The 22061-nt window shown below is 33.7% G+C and overlaps 1 protein-coding gene across 1 annotated transcript in view; it reads right to left on the bottom strand.

Moving 5' to 3' along the window:
* The window catches only part of CDH10 (cadherin 10, type 2 (T2-cadherin)), a 167802-nt gene that overhangs the window by 32423 nt on the left and 113318 nt on the right, over nucleotides 1-22061 (bottom strand). Inside the window, exons 3-5 of the mRNA XM_011933445.1 lie at nucleotides 18178-18472; nucleotides 16487-16606; nucleotides 15899-16066 (exon numbers count right to left, since the gene is read on the bottom strand). Coding sequence (XP_011788835.1) covers nucleotides 15899-16066; nucleotides 16487-16606; nucleotides 18178-18472 — 583 coding nt within the window. The remainder of the gene's footprint in view (nucleotides 1-15898; nucleotides 16067-16486; nucleotides 16607-18177; nucleotides 18473-22061) is intronic.

Raw genomic sequence — 22061 nt, 5'->3', positions numbered from 1 at the left:
GATCAATATTTTAATGATCTTCAGTTAGAAAGGAATTTCTAAAACAACAAAACAAAATTTAAAAAGGTTGATAAATCAGTCTATACTTAAACTAAAACCTTCTATAAAATGAAGGCAATGTAGAGAAAGTGAAACATTTTACAAATAAAGAGAAGATAGTTTCAGCACACATATTTACAAATATAGTATGTTTAAAGATCCATAAGAAAAGGCAGAATAACCTAGTAGAGAAATTAGTCAAGGATGTTGATAGAAAACAATTGACAGAGGAGGAAACATGAAAGATCAATAAACAGAGACAACTGTCCTAAAATTAAACCAGGTAAGTGCAAATTAAAGCCAACCTTATATTTATGAAATTAATAAAAGTTAAGTCTGACAATCCCAAGTGTTAAAAGTATGTGGTAGAATAAAAACTATTATGTAGAACTGATGGATGTTATACTTGGTACAATGACTTTCGGAAATGTAGTTTCCTACAGCTGCTGTAACAAAGTAACAAAAACTAGGCAGCCAATAACTATAGAAACATACTGTCTGGCAGTTCTGGAAGATACAAGTCTGATAAGGACATACTCTTAGAGAATCTTACCTTGCTGCTTCTGCTACTGGAATTAACTAGAAATTCTTGGTGCCCCTCAGCTTGTAGCTGTATCACTACCATTGCATAGCCATCTTCTCCCTGTGTATTCACCTGGCCTTCCCGGTCTCTGTGTCTTAATTGCCGCTTTTCGTAAATATACCATTCATATTGGATTAGGGCTTTAACTCTAGTAACCTCATTTTAAACTGATTTTCTCTATTCCCAAATAAGCTCAAATTCTGCGGTACTGGAGGTCAGTAATTCAACACATATGTAGACATAGGACATATAGAATTATTGTTTGTAAAATGAAAAAAAAAGGAAGTAAACCAAAGTGTCAAACAGCATGAGAACAGATGAATAAATCATTGTATAATCGCATATCTCAACATAATACAAAAGTGAAAAATGTGAGCTATACTTATATGGAAAAATATGGGTGAATCTTAGGTACATATTATTGAGTGAAAAAACCAAGTTTCAGAAAATTAGGTATAGTGTGATACTAACTTTGTAAGCCTAAAACAAGAAGAACTCAGTATATTTTCTAGGAATACATACATACTACTATGAATATATACACACAGTTATACACATATATGCCTCCCCAACTCTGTCCCTTTCTATATCTATCAGATAGTCTCAATGATCAGATAGTATCACATGGTAACTAACTCTGGACTATCTAAAAGGAGAGGATGATATATGTCCATGTGAAGTATTCTTAAAAATCTTTGTAATGTAATTTTTCAGGTGGTGCTACTTACATCCTTTTGTATTTATTAAATACTACTAGAAAATTTAAAACAAACTAACAAACACATAATACAACACAAATAACTTTTTTTTTTTTTTTTGAGATGGAGTCTTGCTGTTACCCAGGCTGGAGTGCAGTGGCCACAATCTCAGCTCACTGCAACCACTGCCTCCCATGTTCAAGCGATTCTCCCGTCTCAGTCTCCCAAATAGCTGGGATTACAGGCGTGTGCCACCATGCCCGGCAAATTTTTTTTTTTTTTTTTTTGTATTTTTAGTATAAATGGGGTTTCACCGTATTGGCTAGGCTGGTCTCGAACTCCTGACCTCAGGTGATCCACCGGCCTCCGCCTCCCAAAGTGCTGGGATTACAGGCATGAGCCACTGCGCCCAGCCACAAATAATTTTCAAGTTGATAATTTAAAGTATGGGTAGTATTCCTGGCACTCAACAGAGGCAAACACAGCTCTGCTATTTAAGATTTAAACAGAAAATCAAAACACAGAAAAGCAACAACCCAAACATACAAAACACCTCCAAAACAAAACAACCTCTAGCAGAATCCCATCAACAAAATGGCTAATGTTGGAGTCATCAGATGTAGAACAATCCACACACAAACTCACGTTAAATATGTTTAAATAAGTAAAACTTGGCCAGGTACGGTGGCTCATGCCTGTAATCCCAGCACTTTGGGAGGCCGAGGTGGGTGGATCACCTGAGGTCGGGAGTTCGAGACCAGCCTGACCAACATGGAGAAACCTCATTACAAAATTAGCTGGGCGTGGTGACGCATGCCTGTAATCTCGGCTACTCTGGAGGCTGAGGCAGGAGAATCGCTTGAACATGGGAGGTGGAGGTTGCGGAGAGCCAAGATAGTGCCATTGCACTCCAGCCTAGGCAACAAGAGTGAAACTCCATTTGAAAAAAACAAAAAAAAGTAAAAGTTGACATAAAAATATGACTAGACTATAACTCTAAAAATGACTCAGCATATTTGATATTAAAACTAAACATAACTGAATATTAAAAACATAATCATTCAAGTTAAGAAAATAATGGATGGGTTAAAAAGATTAACATCATCCAACAAGAAAATAAGTGAGCTGAAGGATCAAAGGAAGTAAGTACAAGCATTTAAAAACAATATGTAGGCTGGGCATGGAGGCTCATGCTTGTAATCCCAGCACTTTGGGAGGCTGAGGTGGGCAGATCACAAGGTCAGGAGTTCCAGACCAGCCTGGCCAATATGGTGAAACCCCGTCTCTACTAAAAATACAAAAATTAGCCAGACGTGGTGGCGGGTGCCTGTAGTCCCAGCTACTGGGGGGCTGAGACAGGAGAATCGCTTGAACCCAGGAGGCAGGCATTGCAGTGAGCAGAGATTGTGTCACTGCACTCCAGACTGGGCAACAGAGCAAGACTCTGTCTCAAAAACAAACAAAAACTAATATGTAATTGTGAGCGTTAAAAAAAAAAAAGATTAAAATGTCAGTGACCTTTCAACAGCAACCCCTGATCCCACAAATTATTGAACAATATTATCAACATTTTATGATAACATGATTTTGAACCTTGAATGCTCACTTTAGCCACCATATTAATTAAATGTGATAACTCAGTGAAGATGGTTTTAGATTCAGCATAGTCCCTTTGGACCTTTTTAAGGAACTTAGTAAAGAATGCATTCTAGGAACATAAGCGACTAAAAATCAAGTTTTAGGAATGCATGAGATCCAGAAAGCTCGAATCCAAAGCAAGAAAGTAAAAAATAAATAAAATAAAATAAAATAAAATAAAATAAAATAAAATAAAATAAAATAAAAAAATAGCTCCCCCGACGCCGGAACCAGAATACTGAGGGCTCTAAGATTGCATCTTCAGGTCTGCCAAGTTGAAGCAAATGCTATAGAGCTGCTCACTAACAAATTTTCAGCAGCTGCACACACAACACATCAAAACACAAGCCTGTGATATCTCAGAAAATATCACCTTGCTAAAGAAGATCTATAATATTCATCAGTTGGAAATAATTACTTAGGAAATAAAATGACTGAATTTTTTCTCGTTGACCTTTGGGAGCAATGCTATGCTCTGTTATAAATTTTAGCACACGAGACCTAAATTTTACAGTGAACAGCACAGCATTTTTGAAAATTACACTAAAAAATCAGTTTGTGTCTTAAACAATAAAAAATTTTTGATACATTTAGTGCTGTTGTGAGATTGCTCTTGGGACAGAAAGCCAAAGAGGGAGGTTGACAATGGTGAATATTAAAACAAAATAGAGGCACACAGAAAGGAAACCTTTCACAGCATGGCATTTAAATATGCAAAGATAACTAATACAGAAAACGGGGGTGGGGGGGTGGGAAGGGAGGATGGGGAGTGAAATTATATTTGGGGAGAATAGAATGATGTGTAACTGATGTCCATTTTCATTCATCATAAAAGCAAGTCAATGAGTAATGTATAAAAATATCTCAACAAATAACAAGAGGATATTAGTTAGAAAATTGTAGCTTAATCCTACGTGAACTAAAAAGAGTAATAAAGTTGTTATCTGTGAGAATTATAGATGAGAATGGAATGGAAGGCTTATTTTATTTATGTATATATGCACACATATAGGCATACATATATGCATTTAATACTCTAGTAAAAATTGTTTTTAAAAAATTTCCTAATGATAGAAGAAATAATCAGTTTATCATAAAAAGTTACCATATCAATGTTCTCTTCTGAAAGAGAGAGAACAAAGGAGAAAAACATTCCTTTGTTATATTAATTTTACTTTCATATGGAATTCATTGTGAATATTATCTCTGGAAATTTGTTCTCAAACATTTTATTTTTAGTTTGATCTCTTTGAGATTGTTTGATTTGTATTCTTAGGCACATGCTTAGAATCTGAAAATATGTCTGCTTTAAACTTGCCATTACAGTTCTGGTCAAATATCCAAAATTATTTATTACTGTATTTTATTTTTCGATTGGTACAGAGACAATATTTGTTACAAGGTGTATTTCATGTTTACGAGAGTTAGTGTTTTTCATATTAATTCTATCTACTTTCAAGACTTAAACAGGAAAGTGAAGCATTTAATGCTTCACATTAAAATGAATCTAAATTTTTTTGAAATTTTACTGATGATACAATGTAACTATATTGATGATCGATCAGTTCTTTTCCACAGTAATTTCTCTGAAGAAATATAGATGGGGTATGTGTGTGCATGCATGCACATACGTACATTAATTTTTTTCTAGAGCACACATGCACATAAACATATTTATTTTTCCCTAAAACAAAAATTGATTATATGGCAACATCAGTAATTAATTCATTCAACAAATTTATATTCAGTTCCCTACCTACATATGTTTATTGTGCTGTCTCTGGAATTACGTTTATGCTCAGAAATCATTTTTAGGACAAGATTTATTGGGTCCATTTCAAAATTGGAAAGTTAATTTCTATATTTTAAATGTATGAGAGTAATTCATTCACACTTTCTAATTTATTTCTAAGATGAGTCTGTTGAATACAAGTATCCTACTTTGTCAAGCAAACGGAAATTACTAATTGAGAACCAGCATGCCCTCCCTCCACGGGTGTCTGCCATTTCGGGCAAGCACTAGGCAGGGAACCAGAAAGCAGGCGTAGATCGTTTATGCATACACTGGCAAAGGCAAATGAGTGCTTAAGTTTCATTTCTCCTTAAAGACACCTATTTGCATGCTCCTTATTTTTTTATCTTACAGTGATGAAGCTTTAATTATGTGGTACGCTTTCCTATCAATTCTAATTTATAGTTGTTTTAAATTCATTTCCAGGTGTCAGATTGAATCATCTGCCTCCCTTTGAATGTTTAGGCAGATAAATATTTCCTCCTGGTGAGTACATTCTTAGTGTGGTTACCCATTGAAGCACAAAGGCATGAATGTGAGAAGGTGAGAGGTAATTGCCATTTCTATATCACATAAATAAAGTCGTATTTGTCGGGTAAGGTGGCTCACACCTGTAATCCCAGCACCTGGGAGACTGAGGCGGGTGGATCACGAGGTCGGGAGATCGAGGCCTAGCTAACACGGTGAAACCCTGTCTCTACTAAAAATACAACAACAACAAAATTAGCCAGGAGTGGTGTCGGGCGCCTGTAGTCCTAGCTACTCAGGAGGCTAAGGCAGGAGAATGGCGTGAACCCGAGAGGCAGAGCTTGCAGTGAACCAAGATCAGCCACTGCACTGCAGCCTGGGTGACACAGACAGACTCTGTCTCAAAAATAAAATAAAATAAAAAAAAATAAAGTTGTATTGAGCAAGTAAAAATCTAGACGGTAATATTGCAAAGAAAGCTTCCAAAGGACTGAGCAAAATGTGGGGCTACATAAATAAATGCACTTTCATCCTGATACTGACAACCTACCACAACATCTGCACTGTCAGTTATTAATGATTTCAAACAATTTTGATGCATTTATGGTTTTTCACTATTTGAGGCTGATATGCCTGGTCACTTCTTCTACCAAAATTTGATCAGTAAGACCTTTGCACTTGAATATTTAAAATGCTGCCAATTTGTGTACAAGAATTAAAAATAACTGACAGCTCAATGTGAGTAAGAGATTTTGGAGGAAAGATATAATAGGTGATTTAAGAGATGTGACAGGGTGACTTCCTTAAGAACAACAAAATGATGCCAGGAATCAACTGGGAGGGCAACAAAGGCAAACTGCTTACCTCTAGGTTTTGTTTAGCGACAAACAGCTGCTGTTTCTTTTTGTTGATAAAAACCAATAAAGTTCAAAGAGATATAATTTGTCCTCATCCTTTATTTTCTACTCTCGTTGCTACTCACATTTACATTAAAATTCTACTTTTCCAGAGTTGAGATGAAAAAGGCATCACATATATGAATCAACAAAATAATTTAACATTAGCTTATTTTTTTATTTGCTTTGTGTATAATCATATTGTAACATCTCTATGCTACATGATAATCTCGAACAATACTTGCTTTAAGAAAAATGACATAATTATGCACGTTTATAAACCATTCCATTGTATAATGCTTAAAAGATGTTTTTTAATGAGCTTAAGAGGAAGAAATTAAAAACAAGATAAAGCTCCTTGGAGGGAACTGCAGAGTAGTTAAGGAAATTATGCAATGCTAAATGGGCATTTAGGAGAAAGCAGAGGAGAGCTGAAAGTCACACCAGAGACTGAGAAACTACTGAGGCTTTCGAATTGAAGATTCTTACCAGAGGAAAGAGAGAAACCCAAATTTGTGAGCACTGGAGATACTATCATCAACTCAGCTTTGGGCATTTAAGTTAAATTAGAGCAAAACGCGATGCTGTACGATGTCTTAGTTTCCCGTTTAAGCTACTGAAGAAAGTAACTTGACAAAGCTTTCAGTGAAGCTGCCATGGATCCCCAGAGTCCTGGAAATCCGTTTTGCTACATTCCTCTAAAGTGGTCCCCAAGTTAATTGGCATCAATAGAAAACACACAATTGCAATGTGTATAAACAATAAAAGCATATAGGATTCAGGAAAGTTAAGATAAACTTTAATCACTCATAAGTATATTATTTTGTCCTAGGTATTCTTTACAATGGATCTCACCTGAAATTGTAAGTGTACTAAAAACTCTGTAACAACAGCTTTAATTGTGTCTAAACAGGTTTGCATAACTGGTTTTACATCTATATTTGTAAATTTATACCTACAGAGGGTTATTGTCCAAGTTGTCCTAGAGGATATCACGATGAAGAAGGAGTGTGAATCCCATTATGTAATATGCCAAGTAGTTCGGTCTAAGGCAACTTTCCACTGGACTAACTGGAATGTTCCAAGTAGGTTTTTGTGTAATTTCCATATACATGATTTCTCTTAGAAAACTATACATTTCATCACACACGGAAAATGTGTATTTCCCTGGGTTCTGTCATGCTAAACATTTAGCCTAGCTGATATCTTACATGTCTGTTTTCACTAATATCTTGTTTGCACACATCTGATTGACACGCTGTATTTCACTAGCTACTAGATAGCACTGTCTTTCTGCAGGCATCTCAGTTCAAAATGCTCAAGTCCAATTGAAATCCCTGTCCCTCTCTTCAAATAAACACTTCTGGTAGGAAGCTTGAAAGTATCTTTTCATTGATATTTTACCTTTTATCCCTCAAACCTTTTATTTACCTAGTTACTAAAGTGTCTTAAATATATCTCAAATTCCTCTTCTCTTCAGCATTAGTTCAGACTGCATCAACTCTTGCTGTTCCTATCCAGCAATGTGCTTCATTGCTATCAAAATAATTGGTCAAAATGAAGAACTGTGCCTGATGTTCTCCTAAAAAAAATCTCTTAAATAATATATGTAGCATTTTATCTTTTTATTCAACTCTTTCATGATGCTAACAACGTCTTATCTCATAATCTCACCTCTCACAATCCCTGATTTAAACCAAATTACACACATTTCACTGAAGTCTGTTTTTATTCGTTTTATCTTCTCTAACAACAATAACCACCAAAAATGTTCTTTCCCTCAGTGCCCCTTATTTTCCTGCCTGGAAAATTCTTATTTATTTTAGAAGTAGTTTTAAATAATGTTCTTTTTCATGATTCCCTTATGTCTAAAATATTTAATTATTTAGACAACTATGGCACTAATCTTATTGCATTACTCTCCAGTTATATTTGTGTACATGTTTATGTTTGGTGTATATATGTATAAATATAAGTATATGGAATCATATATTTTTTTGTGTATATACAGATAAATATAAGTATATATAGTCTTATATAAACTTATATAATTAAATATATGTAGCCTTATATATATACTTATATAATTAAATATATGGTCTTATATATTTATATAATTAAATATATGGTCTTATATATATTTATATAATTAAATATACTTATATTCATACATAGATACACAAAATATAAACATGTACACACATATTATATATATTTATTTTTATACATTTATACACAAAACATATATGTATATGTAGAGTTATGTTTCACTTAACAGGGATATGTTCTGAGAAATGCACTGTTAGGTAGTTTTGTTGTACAAACATCACAGAGTGTACTTACACAAACCTAGATGGTATCGCCTTCTACACAACCAGGCTATATAGTAGAATCTACTGCTCCTAGTCTAGAAACCTGCACAGCATGTTACTGTATTGAATACTGCAGACATGTGTAACACAATGGTATTTGTGTGTCTAAACACAGCTAAACACAGTAAAAATTAAATATTGGTATTCTAATCTTATGAGACCACCATCGCAATAGGTGGTCCGTCATTGACTGAAATGTCATTATGGAGTGCATGACTGTACAGTTACAAAGGCAAGCAAGAAAAAGTGAGATAGACAATGAGTATAAGAGAAACTGAAATGAAAAAAAGTAAATGTGTGTACGTATGTGTGTCTGTGTGTATGAGAGACAGAGAGAGAGAGTTTGGGTCTGTTTATCCCACCAAAATGCAAATTAGTTGTGAATGTATCCTGTACATAATTTCTTACTTTAAGACAATTACAGTTCATTTTTATTTCTTAGCACAGTTCTTGGCACATACAGGGCTTCAGTCAATGTTTAATAAATCAATGAATGCTTTAATGATATAATTTCTTTTGTAACTCCTTCAAACTATAGGCATTGGGAACATGAGGGAAAATCACGCTACATCTAACCAACATAAATTGTAGAACAGTGCTTTTGCGTGTCAGTAGGTTCATTTTTTTCCAGATAATAAAACAGGGAAAAAGAGACATTTTTAATTGTATTCCCTTCTTTCTCATGCTGAAGCATCTTCCTTGGGGCATACCTGACAGTTGCTCTAGTTGAAAAGTGCTTGATAATTTTAAAATATGCAAATCAGCCTGGGGCCTACATTACCTTGGGATCCCCAGCAGAGGAGAGGTTGACTCTATTTACAAAGTGAAAATCAGCACTTATTAAATCAAATCTCTCTTGTACCAGGCAGGGATTATGATAGTCTCACAGCTCACTGAACGTACGTGTCTTAAATCCCTATGTATATCATATAGACATTTCCTTGAAAGACCTTGTCTCATGCAAACTTGTTTATCTGCCCAGGCAGTATAAAGATCCCAGAAAAGAGGTCAGTCGTGTTTGGTCCTTGGATACTGCAAAAGCACCAAGCAATAAAAGTATGATTTACCTGTCTCTGTATCAACATGCATACACATTTTAAGAATTCAGTGTGTCCTGCCTGAATTTTGCCCTATAATCTATATAAAAGTAGCGAACCACAGAATCAACTAAAGCGGGATGCATGAAGGAAGATTAAATTTTTGATGTGCCAGTATCTTTCTAGGTGTAGTGCTTTGAAGCATAGGCTTAAAAGCCAAATAACCTGGATCCTCAACCTGCTTCTTATTTATTTCATGAACAGGCGACTTTACATTTACATGATTCTGTTTTTTTAACTAACGAAAAGGGGTAGATTTATGTTGGTACAAAAGTAATCACAGTTTTTGCTATTAATGGCAAAATTACTTTTGCACCAACCTAATACATTATCAATCTCATACGGATGATGTAAAGATTAAGTGAGTTTATATTTGCACTATATTTTATAGTAGCATTTAGTACATGCTATAGCAATGCCTAATACTATTGCTTTTATACTGTTGCTGTTTTATTTGGGCAAACCAGATAATCTTTTTTTAAAGTAATTTAATGAAATAAAGTCAGTAGCCCATCAATGGCATTCAGATAAACAAACAAGCATGCATAGCTATGACATCTCTTTTAGATGATTATTCTGTAAATAATTCTGGAATTGTTTACAGTTGCTTCTGAATTGGTTGTAGTTGTGTATAATCCTTAGAGTTAATTTGATGGGAAATACGATGAATTGATGTTGAAATTCTCAGGAAGTAAGATCTTACCTCAGTTTATTTGTATACTCAAAGTCTTCCATCACGTATAATTTATCTTAATAAAAACTGTCTTTTAAGTGCGGAAATTTTTAATTAATTTTCAAAACTAACATTAACCAAATGATGAAAAACCATTTATATTTGTCCTTATTGTCAATAATCCATGGGAAATTATAGTAGACAACAATACATTCACTCGTTTGAGTGCATTTAGGATCGATCTGGATGCTTACATAATAAATATCATATCAAATTCTCGTTTAAGTTGACATTGATTATCTATATACACGATACCCTGCATACATATGAGAGAGTCACTCAATCACACAGTGACCTTTTGCTTGGAGTTTGTAAGGTTTTTTCCTCCCTCAAAAAGGCTCAGCAAAGCTGACACTACATAAATGTACATGTTATTGGTCCATGACTTTTATTTGTCAACCTAAATTGTGTGCAATAATGTCTGTGAGTCAGTGAGTGTACAGAAGCATGATTCTATAAAAGCCAGGTTTCTTAGGAGCTCACACCATTGGTAAGTGGAATTTGAAAACAATCTGCTTTCCTTGACTTTGTCCCTGTGATGGGATGTATGGAAGAGCACCCATCTGTGAATAAAAGGCTCTGTTTTCTTTCTTCTTTTTTTTTTTGGAACTAGTGCCCAATCCTAGGCACCAACCAGTTGGCTGGGAATCTGACCTCCTGCTTAGTTGCTTTTGCAAACTCTTTTTCTCTAGGCCTTGACCTTCTTCTCTGGTGCCTATTTTTGTTCCTTGAAGATATTGGAGAGCCTTTTCAAATAGAGATTCTCTGGAGTGTTAAGTCAAAGATGGAATTAGCCAGACCTCAGTACATTAGATGTCCCTTAATCATTAACTATGGATGGATGAAAATCAATATTATAACATTTTCTCAGGGACACTTTTTGTAAAACCTTTTGGAAACAAATACTGTTGTCCCAGTTGGTTTTGCAAAGCCCTACAATGATCATCTTTCAGTAATTTAAGCTTTTCATAGAACTTTCCAATGATCTGCTTTAACAATTTTATGTAATTTTATGATTTTCTATGTTTTTATGATTTTAGAGAAAGAAAGAAGGAAAAGGGGTAAACAGGACTAAAAATTTGCAAGTGAAAATACCAGGCAAATAGATTTAAAGTATGGAAGTATAATATTTTTCTAATATTAGCACAATGAAGCAGAAAAACTTAAGGATTATTATATGTTTGGTTGGAGACCAGGAAAATTTGCTCTGGAATCCTCCTTAATGGAACTGTTATTGGTACACATGAAGTAAGTGCATTTATTTTGTATACATTTTCATATTTAGAGCAAAAGAGTAGAAAATACTTTTAGATATCAGTTTTAAGGTGCATCCCGACCTTCCAATCCATGGACTCCTTTTTAGAATTATACTAATGTGCATATATTAATGTTCACATATTTATATACTTTTAAAACCATGAGACTATAAAGATAACTTCAATCAGGCACACAGTTATTTTTTTGTTAATGCCAATGATAATTTATAATTATCAATGTTACCCTGAGGGTAAAGCCCTCTAAACTCATCTCCCATCAACCTCCTCATTCTTTGGAATGTTTCAGTTGTGGATAGACTCCCTTCAATTTCCAACCTCAGGGTTTCCCACATGCTGATCTTTTTGCTAAGTGGATTTCTCCCTCTGTTGGTGGCTAGATATTGCAGTGTTTAGGTGAAATATCACCTTTTGAATGAGAGCTTCTATTAGCCTTCCCCCTCCCCTAATTGCCAAATCCTGCTTACACTGGAATTGTCTCACATGTTACTCTTTATACAGGACTGAACTACCCCTTGCCAGTGTACAATGCTTTTACTTATGTATGATTTGTCTCCGCTGCTTTAAAGAAAGGCGACAGGGATACAAACCAGAACTTTTTGTTGTTGTTTTGACAAATGCCATATGCTTGGACTTAGTTTCTGAAATGGCTGTATTAGTCTGTTCTCATACTGCTAATAAAGACATGCCCGAGACCGGGTCATTTATAAAGGAAAGAGGTTTAATTGACTCACAGTTCCACATGGCTGGGGAGGCCTCACAATCATGGTGGAAGGTAAATAAAAAGCGAAGTCGTCTTACATGGCAGCAGGAAAGAGAGAGCTTGTGTAGAGGAACTCCACTTTATAAAACCATCATGTCTCATGAGACGTATTCACTATCACAAGAACAGCATGGGAAAGAACCACCCCCGTGATTCAATTACCTCCCACCAGCTCCCTCCCATGACACGTGGGAAGTATGGGAGCTACAATTCAAGATGAGATTTGGGTGGAAACACAGCCAAACCATATCAATGGCATTTGGTACAAGGGTGATCTCAATAAATATTTTTAAATCAATGAATTTGTGATTTACTTGAATTGTCCCTCATATGACATCAAAATTTCTTACTTAGATGTTACTGGAATATTGGGCCAGATAACTCTTTGTCATTGAAATTTTAAGGATGCTTAGAAGCAGCCCTAGCTCCTACCCATTAGATCCCAGTAGCATTTGCCAGTTGATATAATCAGAAATGTCTCAAGACATTGCCAAATGTCCAGGGCCATGGCTGGGGAGGGCAAAATAACCTCTGAATTAGAAACATTGTTATAAATCCACACAATAAAATAAATGAAAAAATAAAGCAAGATATCTGAGTTTTCATTTGTCTCTGTCTCCTCCAAATGACTGAGATTGTTGATACAGCATATAGGGAAATAATGAATTTGGATCAGCCAACCTAAAAGAAAGTTTGAGTTGTGACCTAACTTTTATAATATTGAATAATAAAAATAATAATGGTAATAGAGAACTAGCATGAATCAACATTATTGGATGCATAAATACACTAAATGCCAGCCACTGAGTCAATGCTTCTTAGATATTAAATTATTTAGTCTCACATTACTCTGCAAAGAAGAGACCGCTATCCAGTGTTACTGATGACAATGAAAAATAGATGGTCAGTTTAACTGACCCAAGTGAAAAAACTACTAAGTGAAAATTACTGGGACTCATGCAGGATGACTGCAGGGCCTGCTGCTGAGCTATCCAACATGGCAGCCACTAGCCAAGCCACTAACCCTCATATAGCTATAACTACAAATATAGTTTTTGAACTGAGATTTGATGTAAGTTGAAAATACTTGATAACTTGGTATAACCTTAAGACTTAGAGAAAAAAAGAATGTAAAATATTTGAGTAAGTTTTATATTGTCATATTCAAAGGGTAATATTGGGTTAAAGAAAAACATATACTGCAAATAAATGTCTCTTGCTTTTTGAAAACTTTTCCTATGTGGCTTTATCATTTTTACCCTGAGCCTCCTTTTCTTCTATGTATGGGTATAATAATAGTAATGGTTTCTATAGATTAGTTGTGAGGTTTCAATGATATGCTACATATGAAAGGCTTTGTGAACTGTAGAACTCCCTCCAAAGATTGGTTATTTACTTAAATAATATTAAATACTATTTTCCAGATGTTGTATGATTTAGACAATCAAATAACATTCTAATTCCCATGAACGTGGGTTCCCAAAGGTTAGATAAGGTTGTAAATATTCATAACAAAAAAGATAACTTAGAAAATAAAAATCCATAAATTATATTTCCATCTATAATTTAAAAATAATGGGACAGTTCAGACAGACTAGCCTGAGCAACATGGGGAAACCTTGTGTCTACTAAAAATACAAAAATTAGCTTGTCATGGTGTCATGAGCCTGTAATTCCAGCTACTCAGGAAGCTGAGGCAGGAGAATCATTTGAGCCTGGGAGGTGGAGGTTGCAGTGAGCCAAGATTGCATCACTGCACTCCAGCCTGTGCCACAGAGTAAGATTCACTCTCAAAATAATAATAATAATAGTGATAAAAATAATGAGACAAGATACGGGATGATCTAAAATCTCTAAATATACTGTACTATACATTTGGAGTTGGAGGTAGATTTAATTTAATTATTGGATGTGTCATTTGTAAATGGACTGTATTTTAGACACGTGTATATATGTTCCCAAAAATGTAAAATACAATACTACTCCCAAAGGAAATTTATTACTGATAAAATACTTTTTTTTCCAGTAATAGTTTTGCTCATTATAGATTATGTAATTAATTCGTTATAGTTTATTGTGCTGAATTTGCATGCTCGTTCTCCTGGTAAAAGGCTCAAGCTAAGAGGTGGTCAAAAATACATGTAAAATGTGAAATTTAAATTTTAAACAGCACACATCTTTAAACTTGTTCTAAGAAATATGCAGGATTATTATTGCTTTTATTTTTCTTACCAATATTAAAGGTAACCTGGACCTGAAACCTAATGATTCGAGAAAAACATAAGCACATGCCTTTCCCTATGAGTTCTGGAGCCCAGCACCATACCAGCAGACCTTATGGGCATACCTTAAATATCTAATCAAACAACCATCACAAATACATAGGCATGTGATTAGCCTGCTCAAGAAAATTCTATGTGAACTTTGAAATCTTTCCAAATACATGCTTTTAAACAATTTAATTCGAATCAGGTACTATTAATAATCAAAGTTAGGTAAAAATAGTACATAAAAGAGAAAAAATGCTTTTAAAGAGTCAAAACAATGCTGTTAATTCTAGACAGTAATTCCTCTGAGCAATGGTCTTTAATATAAAGATACAAATATTACAAAAAAGCTACTGCCTTTAGATTTTAATACTTTGTCACAAGGTATTTAAAGTAAATTACAAACTAAAATGAGGTGATCAATTCAAAGGTTAATATTCAGCATATACTGAAAATTCAGGACATAGATGGTAGTCGAAAATGTTTTTTGTGTCACCTTTCTGATGACCCTACATTCTATCTTTAAGTACAGGATCTTCTGGCAAAGCAAAAATTTGGGAGTTTCCACTGAGACTTGATACCATCCTCTCTAGTATGCGAGTTGACATGTAATCTATCAAATTTGTACAAGAAAGAATAAATGCATGGGTTTTTATGGTCAGGAGCTAAAGGTTCTTAATCTATTCTTAATCTATTTTAAGAATTTGAGAGGTCAGTTCAAAACAGATCTATGCACAGATCAGGAATACAAAATGCTGTACTAAGTTTATCACTCCACACATAATAACATTAAATGCAAGTCAGATAGTTTCCTGAGGTTCTCCCTCTACAGTGCTTTTTGACTTAGTCTTTATAATTTGTCAAATTAGATTTTTTGTTGAAAAACTGTGTCCTCAATTTAGGATCCTCATTATTAAATTTGAAACAGAAACAAACACATTTATTTTAAAATTATGACTTAGTTTGTTTTCTAATAAGCATTGTTTCCTTTTGTTAGCTGAAAGAAACAGTTCTTAAACTACAAGTACAGATGCCAAGCTCACATATGAAGAGGTTTGGGATCATAGGTCCTCCTGTCTCTGAGTGAAATATGCTTGAAATATTCAATTTTATTTTATAATAACAGTAATTCATCAGCATGTACACCTTCACTTTTGTAGCACATTTTTAGTATGTTTTAAATTAAATGAATGACAATTGCTTTTGGTTTTTTTCTTTGTCTCTCTTTTTTTACTCTAAATCTTTTGCGCTGCAGAATGACCATTAAAGAGTGCTTACTCTGGGGAAAACGTGGTGGGTTGTCATTGACATCTGTCAGAGTGATGTTCACCGTGGTTGTCCCTGATAGACCTCCCATCTGGCCGCCCATGTCTTTGGCCTGGATGACCACTTGGTATTGCTCTCTGTTTTCTCTGTTCATGTTTGGTAAAGCAGTCCTGATGATACCTTGAGAAAATATAAAAACTTCCATTATCTTCACTGAAATCTCCATTATTATTTTATTAAGTCCACAAAAAATATTTTTAAGCTAGTGATTTTTTGAAAAACATGTTTTGATACTCATTTTTATTGTCTAGAAATTATAAAAGTGAATCTGTGGAAATATCATTTGTATTGTGTTTCCATTTCCTAGCAACATCACATGTGCTTAGAGTGGCCTAAGCCTATATGTTAAAATATCTACACACAGGTTTCCATTAGTTCACTCTATCATTTAACTTTGAATTCTTACATCTTTAAGTGTTGCATCCTCACTCAACTGTGAGTATTAACGTTAAAGTTTTGTTCTTATTCTCCCATGGTCTTTCTACTGATAAAGGTCACAAAGATGATCAAATGAACAAACAGCAATTCATGATTCCTGACCTGTTTCAGGCTCCACAGAGAAATAGGGCTGCCCTTGAAGTATGCTGTAAATGACTCTGGCGCTGTTCCCGTATGAAGGGTCATCGGCATCTGTAGCTGTGACTTGCACCACAGAAGTACCTGAAGTATCCAAATTCAGCTTAGTTCTGCACAGTACCAGAAGGAGGAGCAAAAGCACTGGTTTTCATTGAAGACTTGAATGATTTCTGGCTTTAATAATGACCTCTTAAACTTTCATATATAATTTGGATGAATATGTACATATATAGTGTTATTACAGGTAAACTCTGAGTTCAAATACATAATATTTATTTAGTCAACATGCCTATTTTGTATGTATGCAATAAATAATGCTAGTATATCAGAATATGATAAATGCAATTACTTTACAAATGCTCAAGTTGGATATTGAAATTCATTTTCACATAATAGGTTTGTTTTGTGTAAAGGGCATATCTAATCACACAGGAGTAAGTGTGTTCTTCTTCCTGCTCTCCACTAATTAACTCTAAAAATAATTAACATCTGTTCTAGAATACAATTTTATGAATAGATTAAATTCTAAGTTTAGAAACAATTCAACATGATCCCAAGTCCCATGAACTACTAAAATCTATTTAATAAAGTTCAAGATATTTAAAAGGACTTTATAGTGAGATTACTGCCAAAAGTTCTTGGGATTTAATGAAGCAAATATTAAATAACAATCCCAGAACAATGCTTTTGAGAAATGCAGAGTCTGAAAATGTGCTATTATAACTGTTAACAAGTAAAAAAAAAAAAAAAAAGCTTCAGATTTGTTTAATCAGTTTAAACAACTTCACACATATTTGAAAAGTGTCTATTCTTCTACTGAATCCAAACATATTTCTCTAAAAATATTATCACTGTTCTCTGATGCTTTTCACTGCCTTTCATTCTATATCTAAATTAATGCAGTTTTAATTTTCTTGGCCTACTGATACATCTCCCATTTATTTACATTGAAGAGAGAAATTCTATTTTCTTGAATGTTATATTTCTACCTTTTTTTCATGCCTTATGTTTTACAGGTTCCACAGTCTAACTTGGTAATTCTGTATCAGTATGTATTTAACCATGGCTTTTCAACTGGCTTCTTTGAATATAAGATTTCAAAGAGTTTTAAAGATACTAGCAGAGTTTTATATATAATAATTATAATGATAGGATATTTTATGATATTTAATAAAAAAGAAATAATCTAATCAATTTCCTCAATTGAAATATGTAGATAGTACATATTCAAGATGAAATCTTTTGGTAAATTATGACTAGAGTATATGTGAAGATTATATAACCTGTATGGTATTCTAAATATATTCATATTATATTTGGGATCAAAAAATTACACAACTTTTATCTGAATCCAAGTGACAAAAAACAATTTATTTTCACAATTTCCTACTGAAGTTCAATGATATTTTCTTGATTTTTGAGGAGAGTGTCTACCTATAAGTATTATAAAGATTCACAAATCTGTAGGAAATGTAAATTGCATTGATCTTTTTTTCTGATTGTCTCCTAAAAGAAAAAAAAAAATATATATATATATATATATTCATGGTAGCAAATCAAAGAGGATTTCAATTAATTGATTATACTACTATAAGAATTTCTTGAGTTTTAGAACACTTTTTGAATACCATAATAAATGTTGTACATGAACTTACCCACAACAGACATTTCTGGAACGCTTGCTGTATAGATTTCTTCTGGAAACGTGGGCTCGTTGTCATTGATATCATGAATTTTGATCACAAACTCTGACTCTGGCTCTACCGGCCTCAGAGTTCTCCTGTTAATAGCTTGTGCACGTAGAGTATAAAAGGCCTTTTCCTCCCTATCAATTCGTCTTGTGGCATGAATATCACCTGTTTTTTCATCAATAATAAAAAGAGTACCAGCTCCATCTCCAGATAAGATATACTTGAGTGATCCATCTCCTTTATCTTGGTCTGAATGCAGCTAGGGGAAATAAAAAAAGAGTATATCCATGATAATGTATAAAGGTACATGAGGCTGAAAGAATTCACAGAAGGTTTTTCAAGTCTCATCACTGAGCAATGGGGTCGCCTATAGTAGTTCTTGAAATGAGAGCTGAATAAGTTTGATCACATTCATTTATACACTTTAAAGAATATGAATAGCCTTTTATATATCAGGATAATTTTTATTTTAAATGAAAAAAATGTAATAAAATTCAACCAAGCTCCTCTCTTTGCTTGGTAAATGCTCATTTTCATGGGCAAATAAATTCTGTTTCAGATACAAGATATCAGTCTTGATAGGCTGGTGTAAACACTGCTCTCTCATCTCTTTCTGTGAATGGAAGATTATTTTATTCTTATAATGTGCAAAAAAACCATCTGCTATAAACTTGTTATTAGCTATTATATTTCCGTTGATGAATTAGTAATGTCTTAAGAACTGTAAGACAAGCAAAGCTGTAGGAGACAAAGCTCTTACTTTAAAAACAATGTACATCATTTTTTGGCTTATACAATAGACAGCGATTACCCCACAAATATTTGTAGTAATGAGAGCAGACAGATATCTACATAACACATGTCTTTATATTTTAAAGTTAAAAATCAAATTAATGAACTATAAAATAAAATATGTTTTAGCCTCCTACCTTGTCAAATCTAACTTTTTAAAAACCTACAAGGACAAATTCTGTGCAGAAACAATGCAATACAAGGCCTGTGTCTTGCTCCTTTTCCTAAGCCTCTAACATAACCACACTGAAGTTTTGAGAATCAATTCATCACATCAAAGAGCTCTGCATACCTTGATGTGGACATCTCAACCCAATGTACATACCATCCTAGTGCAAATGCCAGTCCAGGAGGCCACGTGTCATGGATAAATTCCATCTAGGTTATTTTTCAACAGATGCCCTGAAGGCTAGCCAATAGGCTTAGAAGTACATGTACTAGTGACTGAGTCTAATCTTTGGGCAATGGACTTAAAGAAGAGCCTCTTCTAAAACCTAGAAGCAAGCTCCGAAATGTTTGGGAAAGAAATAATAGGCCCCAATGACCTTGAGAATTCTGGAAATGGACAGGCAGTTGCCAGATGGGCACACCTCCTGCCCCATATAGAATTCTTACTCTGAAAAGTAAAGCTTGGCCATAGGAAGAACAGATCTTGGCTTTGAAAAACATAAGAAGTGTAAGGTTTTTTTTAGTATTACCACCCTACCAATAAAAGTTTTACATGCTGGAATCACAGTTTTATTATGTGCAATGTGATTATGCTTCAACAAATTTTTATGTTGTTACACATTTGATAAGAAATATTTAAAAAACTGTAGATCTTAATTTCTACAAAACACTTATTACAACAGACATCATTATACACGTTTTATGTTTTAATATTTATATAAAATGTAGACACAAATCAGAATAGGCACACTGACCTACAGTCTACAGAATTAAGAATTCAAGACAGTAATCTTCAATTATATGAAAAAATACATAGTTACACATTTATCTAAATGTTTCATTTTTCCTCTCTAGACTGTTTACACCAACACTCATTTTCATCTAATTAAGTGTAGAATTTTAAACTAATTACTTCCTATTTAAGAAGACTTTAGTTTATTTAATTGAAAGGTTCTTTTTCACTTATGAGAACTTATTTCAATGAACTTGCCCCTGAAAACATTTTTATGTAGACACCAAAGTATTTAAAATAAATAAAATTTTATGCATATTTATCTTTAATGTATTGTATTACTTGTTATAACTGGGTCTACAAAAGCAGTCTACTTTTTGGTTAATGGAAGCAATTAGCACTTAGCCATCAACTCTGGATAAAACTACATTTCTGGATAAACTGTTTATTAATACAGATATAACAGATTAAGAAAACTCCAAATGGACATATATTTTGGAGAAAAAGATAAAGAAGTCAGGGAGCAAATAGTTTCTTACTACATTTTTAGCTATTCATAAACAATAAAGTAAGGTTGAGAAACTCAGGAAATAACTCCTTTTAACTAAAAAGCTTTCCGAAGTAACATGTGACTTTCATCCAGGAAATCACTCTTAAAAAAATTCACAAGACTGATGCTTTACAGGAACTGAAAATGTACATAGTTGCTGGGAAACTTTCCAATTATATGCATGTGCAACACAGCGGCAATTTTCCAAGTTACAGATTTAAGCACTGCATGTTTCTTGTTCTATCTGAGAATCAAAATAATTCAAGAAAAATTATTGATATTATCAATAATTTGACCAGATAACGTTATGTTTTATAGTAGACAGTTATATTTATTCTCTATGCATTCAATAATTTTAACTGAGAAATATTTGTTTATTCTCATAAGAATCGTGTACTTCTTAATCCAAATCAACAATTTCAGTTTCTGTGGAAGATTCAAACATTTTGTGAAATGGAAATTCACAAGACAGCCCCTAAAAAAGCCCCCAGGAATGAATGAGGATTTCTTAAGCTTACAATACCTAAATTATCAAAGAATGAGTAGAGGTTTGAACCTGGGGAATTTTTATATGTTATTAATTTTGCATTTTAGAAAGAACACTGCATAAATATAGAATATAGATTTGTAATGAAGAAGGATCTAAGGCAAGATAGGGGTCATTAAAACCCTTTCTCCTATTCTAATCAGTTAGACATACAAAAAAGCTGCTAAGATGGTGAGATTTTAATTTTTATAAAGCTCAGTTTTGGAACATAAATCATAGCAGGATTTATTATCTTCACTTATACTACAGAGAGTGAAAATTAAATCTTATAATTGGACCACATACTGTGGGAGTTTCTGTTGGATTAGAAAATTGAACATGGTAGTAGGGAATCAAAGAGATGGAGTCTGCAAGTAGACTGTGGTTTTGAGAATCAGAAAATGAAAGGATTTCTACCTTCACCAATGGGAATACAATTAAGAGAAGCAAATTACAACTAAGAATTTATACAGATCGATTCTAAGACGACAGAATTACTATATGATTTTCTCAAGCCACTAGAGCTTGTACTAATGATAATGTGCATTTAAAAAGTCACAGAGGGAAACAAGTGATCGCTAGCACTAGAATAAAAGGCAAAAAGGACCATATTTGAGGGCATGACATTAGTCTATGTTTAACGAAAGATGGTCTTTGAAAATATATTTGATACATGGACAAGTAAAGAATCTACAAGAGATATTTACTGTAATAATGAGATTATGTGAATAATCTCATTGCACATAATAAAACTGTGATCCTGGCATGTAAAAATGTTTATTGTTAGGGTGATACAACTTAAAAACAACAACAACAACAACAAAAACCTTACACTTCTTATGTTTTTCAAAGCCCCGATCTGTTCTTCCTGTGGCCACGCTTTACTCTTCAAGAAAATAAAGGAGGCAGAAAGATGAATTTCCAGATCTCCTGAGACTTGGGGAATAGCTCCTCTTGTAGATGAAACTGATGGGATACAAGAACTAAGTAATAACAGGTCTATTGATATTGATGATTTCCTAACAGTTACAGAAACAGACCAAAGGACAAAGTTCTTGACTTATAGTCCCCTTCCTAAG

Source organism: Colobus angolensis, unplaced genomic scaffold (genome assembly GCF_000951035.1).
Source record: "Colobus angolensis palliatus isolate OR3802 unplaced genomic scaffold, Cang.pa_1.0 Scaffold127, whole genome shotgun sequence".
NCBI classification, from domain to species: domain Eukaryota; kingdom Metazoa; phylum Chordata; class Mammalia; order Primates; family Cercopithecidae; genus Colobus; species Colobus angolensis.
The sequence above is the reverse complement of the archived record's forward strand: the minus strand, read 5'-3'. Positions and strand labels throughout refer to the sequence as shown.